The sequence below is a fragment of the Choristoneura fumiferana genome, chromosome Z, assembly GCF_025370935.1.
Source record: "Choristoneura fumiferana chromosome Z, NRCan_CFum_1, whole genome shotgun sequence".
NCBI classification, from domain to species: Eukaryota; Metazoa; Arthropoda; class Insecta; order Lepidoptera; family Tortricidae; genus Choristoneura; species Choristoneura fumiferana.
In genome coordinates, this window is record NC_133472.1 from 31,218,330 (window position 1) to 31,229,982 (window position 11,653).

The following is an 11,653-nucleotide window of genomic DNA, read 5'->3' on the forward strand; positions in this document are numbered from 1 at the left end:
AATTGGATTGGAAAGACGAATACATTAGTAGTTATAGATTTTAAAAAAATGGAGTATCTATCACAATCCTAATCCTAATGTCAAGGCGTTTGTGTTCAGATATATTTTTAACCATTCCTCGATATATTGCTGTGTGTACTATAATTACTTGGTTTCAAATAAATCACTGAAATTGAACACGTTATGTATCCTAGTGGGGTCGTAACCTTAACCTTTGTGTAGGTACGTATTTATTCTGATACAGCAAAAAGATTTACAACTTGCTATATAGCTACTCGCAACAGGCAGGTAGCCACCTGCTTGCTCCGAATAACCTCCCAGTCTCGACGCGACATCAACCCCGCCACGCTATCGATTTTCCCTACACAACTTAAATGTCGATTTTCACAATAAACATTAAATATACTACCCATTGCACGTTACATGTAATCTATACCTATAAAACAGTACCGTGACTGACTGACAACGCACAACCTAAACTACTGGTGCTAGAGACTTGAAATTTGGCATACATGTACTTCCGAGTGTTGTAGAGGTGCACTAAGGAAGGATTTTTCGAAATTCCCACGGGATAGGGAAATATCTAAACTTTTTTCGTTTCTTTGTTTGTATTCGAATCTCTGAAACTATTAAGCCGATTTTAAAAATTCTTTCACCGTTAGTAAGCTACACTATCCTTGATTGACGAAGGTTACTTTTTATCCTTTTTGTAGAAATAAATTAATTCAATTTCGGAGCTGATTTAAAAAAATTACATTATGTGATATGACTATCCCCAAATGACAAAGGCTACTTTTTCTTCGGGAAATTGCAAAATTCCCATGGGATAGAAAAAACTGAATTCATCATTGGAGTTGATTAAAAAAAGATATTTTACCGATTGGGAGTTACATTATCTCTGATTGGCATACGTTACTTTTCTCCGAGAAAACGTAAAATTACATAACGTACATAAAAAGTGAATTCAACTTCAGGGTTGATTTTAAACATTATTTGCCAACAACTAGCTACACTATCCTTAATTTACATAGGCTACTTTTTCTCCGGAAAAATGCAAAATTCCCCCGAGATGGAAATAAGCGAATTCAACTTTAACTTCAACTATCCACGCGCTTAATAGATGCTACGGGGGACCAGCGGGCTGGCAGCTATTTTGGGCAAAGGATCAGACTCGCGATCCAACGTGGCCATGCTGCCAGCCTTCTGGGCACAATAAGCAGCGACGGTGATCTGGTGGGTTTTTTTTTATTTGTAAGTAGGTTAGTTTTAGTTTACTTTCAATTTTTGTATATAGTTCTTTTTTTTCTTAATTTAAATAATTTTAAGTTATTGTTAGAAATTTATTTTAAATAAAAAATTACATACTTTAGAATTAATTTTAATAATTCTTTCACCAACAACTAGCTGCACTATCCCCGATTGACGGAAGCTACTTTATTTCAGGGAAAATACAAAATTCCAGCGGGATAGAAGTAAGTAAATTAAACTTCGTGGCTGATTTTAGAAATTCTTTTACCAATAGAAAACCACACTCACTCACGTAGGCTACTTTTTCTCCGGGAAAATGCAAAATTCCCACGGGATGGAAATAAGTTAATTCAACTTCGAGGTTGACTTAAAAAAAAAACACTAATAGAAAGCTACAGACTGATAAAAAATAAAAAAAAAAAAAATGGGGTTAAAATAGTAATTTCTGTCCCACGGGAACTTTACACTTTTTCGGGACAAAAATTACCTATTTCAATCAGAAATAGTACAGCTTTCTATGAGTGAAAAACCGGCCAAGAGCGTGTCGGACACGCTCGAAATAGGGTTCCGTAGCCATTACGAAAAAATTAAGTAATATTTTTCTAAGGATTTCGTGTTTTATACGGAATCTTCCAAGTTTAGGTATATTTTAGTATTTATTATTATAACTACTAATAATTCTCAAGCAAACTTAGCTTTTATAGTTTTCCTTGAAAGTTTGATATACTTACTACCATCAAGTTTTTATTATGAAAAAAATATGAACACGGCAAAATAGTAGATTGTACAACAAGAGCATAAACGAGCCATTTTACCCAAGACGTTCATATAGCATATATTTTCGAGGGGAAAATAGGTTTGATGCTCGAGTTTTACACTGCTTTTCACCTCGATGGCGAGGAAATGGAATAGCAACAGTGGAAACAATTGGTCACTTACTATGTACCTTTTATTGTACACGCATTACTATTATAATTATAATTTTTTAGTTTTATTGATCTATTTTGATTGATTTGATTTATATTAGTTTTATATAAGTTACTAAAAAAATATTAAAAAAATATGTAGAAACTTCTTTGTTTGTGGCTGTTTACACCTGATTACCTTGTTCTTAGACGAAGCATAAAAAGTAATTTTATGTCGCCTAGATCCAGCATAAACACGAACTTTACGAGCATGAGAAGCGAAAAAGTATTTTGGCACTACTCCAGCCGGCAACCTGTGGAGTCACCCACCTGTAGCGCAATTGGAAAGAGTAAGGCACAGACTGACTGGTTGAACCGCAGCGCATGTTCGAGGCCCACAAGAAACCAAACAGTTCTTTGTTTCGTCATAGCATTTATTTTTAAATACCGGCTGAGTGCGACTCGGACTCGCGCACCGAGGGTTCCGCACAAATTTGTAAGTATTTATGAATATCCTGTGTTAGCAGAACCCTTCTCCTAAGCAAAATGTACGCCATGTAGCACTTTACAATGTATTAAAAACAAGTTCAGTAAGAAGATTTTGACAAAAAATCTAATACAAGCTTTTTTTGCTGACTGTACTTTATGCCCCTGGTTACCAAAGTAGCACACCCAGTAAGAAAAGCGTTAAAATCTTAACTTTTCCGGTTCCGTACCCAAAGTGTTGTAGGTTTCATTATACATGGAATCTAAACCTTATTGTAATCCTGGCCGACTCCATGTTCTTGCTGTTTTTTATACAGATTTGATTGATTTTTATTGTCATTCTCTCTTGTTTTCTTGTGTTGTGATTGAATAAACTCTGCTTATATATTTTACTTAAATATGTGTTTAAATCCAGTTCTACAATACAAAGGGTGCCAACAGGACCCTTTTACTGAGACTCCCCTGTCTGTCTGTCTATACTTTCAGAGGGCTAGCTCTATCTCTGGAGTCTGGAGCCGTACTAGCTACTTAAAATTTTCACGAATTATGTATTACTGTGGCCTCTATAACAACTAATACTAAAAAAAAAAAAGTTAAAAATTAAAGAGGAGTCATAGAAGAATTTTTTTACAGCGTTTTTTGGTTGCTAGACAGCCCAAGTGATAGCCGGCAGTTCCTAAGGGCTACCCGAGTTATCCTATAGTGCTATAGGTACTATAAGAGCTAAATACCTTCATAGTAGGACAACCTGAAGAATAGGTTTTTCGGTTACAGCAATTTGTATGGAATAGAACATTGTTGTAGAGGCACAAAAGTAAGCAATAAATGAACGAGTTTGTTTGAAGGCCGACTCAAAGGGGAGGCCTTCGATAATACAAATTCATCTATTGCACTTTTGGCCGAGACAAAACATTGTGCTTTTCACGATCACAGCGGGGAAATAAAAAATAGGTATCTATCACAAAACAAACACTAAGAATCTAATGAAATGACTGCATTGCTCCCGCCGTGTGACACTCTTAATACCCGCCCGCCCATAGAAACTCATGTCAGTTTTACACGAGTTTCACGCACACAAGCACCTCATAAAAGTCATGAATGACGCATTCTCATTGGTCAATTTAATTTCACATGCAGCAAACAATAACTTTTGATTGGCCCAATAGTCGTTTCAGCACGCCAGGAATGAAATTCAGAAATTATATTATAAAAAGTCGTATCGTATTATGAAATACATATATTGATACGACCTGTTTTCGTTATGTGTTACATTTCTATCGTGTTTTGCGAGCCATACCATAAATGAGTCAGCTGTTAAATGTACATATATAGGCAGTTTTGGGTACTGGATTTAGGTTATCTATGCCCACATTTTCGAGCAGTGTCATTAAAATACCTTTTTTAATTATTGTATCTTTTCGTTTGGTTGACTAAGAAGTTTAATTTATTCACTTCGGTGGTAGGTCCTTGTGCAAGGCCCGCCCGGATTGCTACCACCATCTTGCTCGCTAAACCTGCCGTGAAACAGCAGTGCTTGCACTGTTGTGTTTGGGCGTGGAGAGTAAGACAGCCGGTAAAATTACTGGCACTTGAGGTATCCCATCTTAGGCCTCTAGGTTGGCAACGCATCTGCAATACCCCTGGTGTTGGAGATGTTTATGAGCGGTGGTGATCTCTTACCATCAGGAGACCCACTTGCTCGTTTGCCATCCAGTCAAATAAAAAAAAACTTCATAAGGTAGCAGATTTTCAGCTTGATATCCACGCGTTTCGGAGAAATAGGGTCTTGACAGAACAAACGGACAACAAAGTGATCCTATAATACATAAGGGTTCCGTTTTTAACCGACTTCAAAAAAAAAGGAGAAGGTTATCTTTTCGGTTGTTTTTTTTATGTTTGTTACCTTAGAACTTCGTCATTTATGAACCGATTTGATTTTTTTTTTGCGTTCGTCTGTCTAGGAATGCTTTCAATTAGGTCCCATAAGCACCAAATCAGGATCTGATGATTGGATCCTAAGGAAATCGAGGGAACTCTTCAAATGTTGTAGGGACACCTATGGTAATTTTGATATATTTAGTAGTAACTCGTGCATTTGCTCTTGAAAATCATCATTTGGTGAAGTGGAACTGATGATGAACACCACAGTTGACCATCGGAGTTACTACTCAATCACAAGTATTTCATGGGTTGAATTTCAATTACTTTAACACAGTTGCTAAGCAATTTATGCTCCTCGTAATGCATATGGTGAAATGGAATGGGTGGTGAAGCACCAGGACTCCTCAATAAAGAAAGTCGCTTTGCACCGACGCGTATCAAGATCGCTAGAGTGGACGCAAAAACAGGGCGATCATGCGGCCGGCGGGCCGTATGTGATAGCTCAGGATGCGGAAAAATAAGTCGGGCCCTGGGAAAATACCTTAAATCGTTAAGTTGGCTCATTTTACTTATGCGTATCAAGATTGGTAAGATGGACGTGTTTTGACACTGTATCACGATACGAAGTTATGATTTGATACGCGATACGCCGTGACCGCTCTCGAGGCGGTTTTTCCCCGACCATCAAAGGGGATACGGATAGCGTCCAAATTTAATGATACGGCGTTATGATAGGTACGATACGCTGCAACGCTACGGTTAGTATGGACGAATTTTTACACGCGGCGATGCTAGTGACATGGTGAGCCCAAAGTGAGCGTCCATACTTAGGATTCGCGAGCTCGATACGATACGCGTGATCGTGATCGGCGAAATGATGCAAATGTGGACCCAGCTAAAACTGCAAAATGTACAATTAAACATATAAGCAAATGCGTAGGAGTTACGATTTGTTAGTCAATTTTGTAGCAGCAAAAACAGACGCAGTGTCCATATTCTATATTAGGTACGTTTATTGGCTGTAAAACACGGACAAACGGGATAGTAAGAAGCATGAATCTAAATCACTCGTATTCTTATTTAACCGACTTCAAAAAAATCGGTTGTATTATTATTTTTATGCTTGTTACCTCTGAACTCTAATTTATGAACCGATTTCAAAACTTTTTTTTTCTATCGTCTAGGAATGCTTTCATTTAGGTCCCATAAGCACCAAATCAGGATCTGATGATTGGATCCTAAGGAAATCGAGGGAACTCTTCAAATATTGTAGGGACACCTATGGTAATTTGGATATATTTAGTAGTAACTCGTGCATTTGGTCTTGAAATTCATCATTTGGTGAAGTGGAACTGATGATGAAGACCACATTTGACCAACGGAGCGACTACTCAATAACAAGTACCTCACGGGTTGAATTTCAATTACTTTAACACAGTTGCTAAGCAATTTAAGCTCATCGTAATGCATAATGTTGAAATGGAATGATTGACGAAGCACCAGGACTCCTCAATAATGAACGTCTCTGCATTGGAAAAAGCAATTTTTCGTAAAAGCTGACGAGCAGTTGACATTAAACTATTGTATCTTAGATTTTTTACACTAAAAAGCGTGAAAAAAAATTTGTATAACAAAAAAATTAACAGACTACAAAAAACCATGACAATAATTTTCTACCAGTCTGAAGTCAGTGCCTCAGCACGAGCCAGCAGGAGTGATTGAAGCCCAATATGTAGTGCGTAGGTGAGGTAGGCGACTATATATAGGTCCACTCCACCGACTTCAGACTGGTAGAAAAATAAAATATTTTCATGGTTTTTTGTAGTCGGTTCAATTTTTTGTCATATTGTTTTTTTTTTTAATTTTAATCTCACCTGCAACCTATGCAACGATGACATCGAGCAGTATAAATCTGAGAAACCGTACATGCATAACGTCACCGTAACGTCAAGTAAACTCTTACATAAAATACGGCATTGAACACAATCATCGTCTGGGGTTGGTGTTGCTCGCAACGACTCTTACGCAAACCCGCGAACGAGTAAGCGGTTCTTATATAACGCGACCTAGTGGCACACTGACTCTGTACCGCACGCTTGTACTGCGGTTGCACTGCTTCTACCTACGTATAATTTATGTACTGTAATCAATGTAACAGACAATAACGATCGTCATCAAAAGTTAACAATGGCTTCTAGCAGTTACCCGCAACTTCGTCTGCGAAGACCTATGCTGTTTTCTGAGATAAAAAGTAGACTGTGTTATTTCAGTAACAAATAATTCACATTCAAAAACTTATGCAGCAATTATCAATTATTGCTTGGAGGTATGTACGAGTACATATCTATTTAAAGAAAATTCCAGGTCCTAATCTCACAAATCAAATTATTTGAATAACATGTACATTTTGATTACATTACCAACTTAATAAGTTACAAAATAATAATACAAATTAGCTGCCGGTATTACGGATGTATTTAGCCACAGTTAATTTTTTACAAGCTTTTATTCAACTTGTCTTGTTCGATTGTTTAAATAATTGGGTTAAATCTTGGAAGCTAAATTTGACCCACTTCCAGTATTACGATTGACTTGAAATTTGGCATATTTATGTAAAACTGGTGACAATACAATAATCTGGTAGTGAAATCCTGGTGATCGTCCTAGGATCGTTTCCGCAGAACGGAACTCCTCAACGGTTATGGCATCGACTTAAAATTTGGTACGGAAATGTAACTTAGATTACAATGCAAGTACAGTCAACAAAAAGTACAGTCAGCAATAAAGCTTGTATTAAAAAAAATTTTTTTAACAAAAACTTATTTTACTATCTGTTGTAACATATTTTGTAAAATCAAGTGTAATGGGAAAACAGAATATCAAAGTATAATACTCCGGATTATTGACTAATTTACAAATTGTACTTAGGTGGAGGTGTTAGTTACGTGTTAGTCTTGTATTTCTTGAGTTTTCATGACTATTTGATCAGGGCGCAACTACATTCATAGAAACACTGAAATATATGTATACATATTACTCGTAATTATCATATTCATCGCTACGTTCTGCGGACAAAAGCATATGGACTAGTTTTAATCTTGTTCATCAAAGCAAGTTAGGTCCGTAATAGAAGCCTCAGCAGATGTTTTCAGCGGTAAGCTGTATGTGGGTACTGTCGTATGCATTAATATCTGCCATAGCGGAGCGTGCAAAAATATCTGACACGTCCTTTCGGCCCTAGAAAAAGAGTCGTATCAGATATTTATGTACGCTTGTTGTGTCAGATATTGGTGCTGGTGACTGTACCGTAGAGGACAGTACAAACGCTCCAAGCAACTCACTGGGATATTTCGATGCTCGTAATAGGCACATTTTAGTGCATAAGTATTCAAAATACTCAAAAATAACTAAGTACTAAATAATATGGAAACATTGGTCAAATAGCGGAAAGCATTTACGGGGATGTTCAGTCAAAGTAACTCAACCATCTGCTGAAATATTCGGAATAAAATATCATGCGAAAGTTTGTAAGTCTGTTTGTTTGTTACTTCATCACGTCCAAACCACTACACCGATCTGGAGAAGGGCATAGAATAGTCGTCCTGTTCCATTGTCTGTCTGTCTGTAGTCAAATCTTGCAAGTTAAATTCGATCAACTTCCAGTAGTCGGATTTACTTTAAATTTGGCATACTTATGTGAATTGCGTGACAATACAATAATCTGGTAGTGACATCCTGGTAGCCCGGCCAGGACCGTCTCCGCAGGACGGAACTCCTCAACGGGTAATGGCATTGGTCTGGTCTGGGTGACAATGCAAGTTAAGTCAACAAAAGGTACAGTCAGCAAAAAAAGCTTGTATTAAAAATTAAATTCTTACCAAAAACTTATTCAATTTATGAGCGTCCCTTACAAAACTGGTAAAATTGTTTTTGTTTATTTATCTGTACTACATTAAAATAATAAAGAAAAAACTTAGTTCTGTTTGTAAGTAGTAGCCTAGAAGGTGATCTCTAAAATGAGTGAACTGGTTCTATAGTTTCTTTCACTAATATAAAGCTACATCAAAGGATGCCAACTATTTTTTGAGAAAATACATTATTTTCGACCCCCAGGTATAAAAATATAATAGTACTTTGAAGAAAAAAGTGCATTTATAAACCTTGTAGAGTATATATATTTATAAACAGCCAACCCAAACTGCATGAGATATATTTATTCAACAGAAAACAAAAAGACAGAGTCAAAATAAATTTATTATATGGTTAGCAACTCTAGCTATACCCCTTCCCCCTGATTTTATTCAATTAACATTATAACCCAAGAAAATATCCATACAAATTACAAGGGACACAGACAGTATTGTGGGCATTATAGCATAAGTGTCCCAGATATAGCTATACTCAATTTTGAACTAATATAGTTTAATCACACTGAAATGGAGCCGTATAGGCAGACTTATAAATATCAAACTCATGTAAGCATGTATTATGTCAACATTGTTAACAGCTAACTGGCTTTAGTTTGGTAATCAAAAGTTGTTAGTAAAAATAGTTTCAATAATATGAACAAACATTTGTGGCTGGTGCACTTCTCAGGTAACTGAGCAGATTTAAGTTGGTTTAAAAAATAAATATAATAAAAAAGTTATATCTTACAATTAAACTGATCCAAATTCTATCTGTGTTATGTATGTGTATGATTTTTTTTAATCCAATGATGAGTTCAGTGTCTCTTGGTGTATCCTGGGGTATTTAAGCCAATCTCTTGTATTTCTATTTTTAATCTGTAAGATTGGTATTATTTCAGTCAAAAAATATTAAAATACTGGTTTTTTTTTACTTTTTATATTAAGGATGCATCTGATCAGAATTACATTTTCTATGTAAGGATTTCAAAGTTGATCACAGTTATCAAAGTTTTACGGAACACCAGTAAAAAATAGCCAAGTGCGAATCGGACTGTCGCATAGATTGTTCCGTACAGTATACCCATTATATGTATAACATAATGGACAGCGGAGGCTTATTAATCGCACACACCACTCGTCAGTTGTTTTCGTACTATTTTCTCATTAAAATAGCTATTCATGATTCAATGCAGCATACACTTCGCGACAATCGCGGCAACCCTGAAAATATACGCGGCACACACATGTAATGCGGCACTACGGTTGAAATTGTCTGGTTTATACTGAAAATCCCAGTATTAGGAGAGACTTATACTTAGAATCTATATGGCATTGAATTCTCTTGTCACAATCCAAGGGGTTGGTGCTTTCCACTTCTGCCATTGATCATATAGCCCAACTTTGTAGCAAAAATAAATATATTCAATAAAGTCCTTTTATGCATTTCATTCAATTAAAAAAGTAATTTCTAAGAATAGACTTATCTTTCCATAAGTACACATTCGCTCAATTAGTCATGGTTTTGTTGTTCTTGGTTTGTTTTTCAGCAGTCATCGAAATACTATGATATCATTTCAGTATACATAATTATAAGAATACTCAGATCCTAAATATTGCTTTAAAAGAAAAAAAGTGTGGTTTTTACAGCTCACCTTCAAATTTGTGTTTTAATCTTGACACTGATATTCTGTAACAAACTATACCTGTTTGACTCCTGGGAGCGAAAAGCCCAATAAACTCTAGTATTAGAAGTTAGCATATTTTTAGCTTTGATCAGGCCTTCATCAGAACTTGTGGATATTTGGAGGCCCCCAGGAACCAGAGGCTGTGTGACAGGCCATCTCACTGTTGTGCCACCGCTGATACAATAACTACAATGACTTTTATGGTGCAACTTTAAGAGAATACAAATAATTCCATCATAACGAAAAGATGGTAATGGGATTGAAACAGCTTAATTCTAGAAGTCTAGAAGAAGAAATAATGGTGGTAAGTTGGATCAGGAGCACTTGCACCCACAAATAGCTAAATTATAATGATATATGGTATAGAACTGCTGAAGTTCAAGTTCAAGTTCTGCTGAAACAATTTTAACCAGTTACATTTTTAAAATATTTTTTCATTATTATGGACATTACCTAGCTCTATTGGAAATGTGTATTCTGCTTTTAAAACTACAATGAATTCTTATAACTATCTAAACACCGGTGTTTTTATCCTACCGATTTTAAACAGTAAATGTACAAAAAAAAAAAACACAATACAAACATTGGAACATAGAACCTCCTCCTTTTTTGAAGTCGGTTAAAAAATTACATAATAAATTACGCAATTCCCTAAACTTGCTTAGTCTTGAGGTTTATTTAACTTCTTTCCCTACCCCTAGGTAGATCGGGGTGGCAGGCTGTGACGGCGGCGTCGAAAGATATTTATGTTTACGCTATCATACTTGTTTACAATACGACGCGCGCGCCGCTTTGCCGGCTCGAATCTTGGGCAAGCTAGAATCCTCTTCGCATAATCATAAACAAATTAGATTAACTATAATCGAGATGCTACATTGTGCATTACACGTGGAACTACTAATTTAATTTCACTATATGAACAAGAGACATGATATTTAAACGTTAACGGTTGCGCGACGTCGCCGGCTAAGTAAAAAATCATCCCCAAGTTTCATCCTTATATAATTTTCTTACGTAACAACCACGTGACAAGAATGCAAGTACCTAGTAACTTACCAGGAGTCCAAAGCCACGTAGAATTACGTAACATCACTCCATAACGTAAAATCATCTTGGATACCTATTACCTAGTCGAACGATAGGGATTTCGGGAGGAAATCAAAAGTTAAAGTTTGTTACCTCAGTTGTAGTAATTGTCAACGGGCTTAGGCACCCGTTAACCGGTGGCCACATGGTCCAATCTCCTTTTAACTAAGTAGCCAAAATTTTAGTAAACTATAAATCTGATATTATTTAAAAACAGACACATCTACCAACTACCACACACTGATCTGAACTGAACTGAATGAAATGCAAGACAAGAAAAATAGAGGGAGGGAATTCAAAGTAAATGTTGCCAACTCACTAAAATCATAATACCTTTTTAGTTACAAAAACGTTAATAAAATATAAAATTAGCGAAGAATAATAGTACTTAATGTAAATTAAAAAAACTGGACAAGAGCGTATCGGACACGCCCAAGATAGGGTTCCGTAGCTG

At 36.1% G+C, this 11,653-nt stretch overlaps 1 protein-coding gene across 2 annotated transcripts in view; it reads right to left on the bottom strand.

Moving 5' to 3' along the window:
- The window catches only part of LOC141434189 (LON peptidase N-terminal domain and RING finger protein 2), a 33,065-nt gene extending 21,621 nt beyond the window's left edge, over window positions 1–11,444 (bottom strand). For both annotated transcript variants that reach the window (XM_074096559.1, XM_074096551.1), the window contains exon 1: window positions 11,293–11,444. In XM_074096559.1, the coding sequence (XP_073952660.1) occupies window positions 11,293–11,346 (54 nt within the window). In that variant the 5' untranslated portion in view covers window positions 11,347–11,444. The remainder of the gene's footprint in view (window positions 1–11,292) is intronic.
- Window positions 11,445–11,653: the final 209 nt, after the last annotated feature.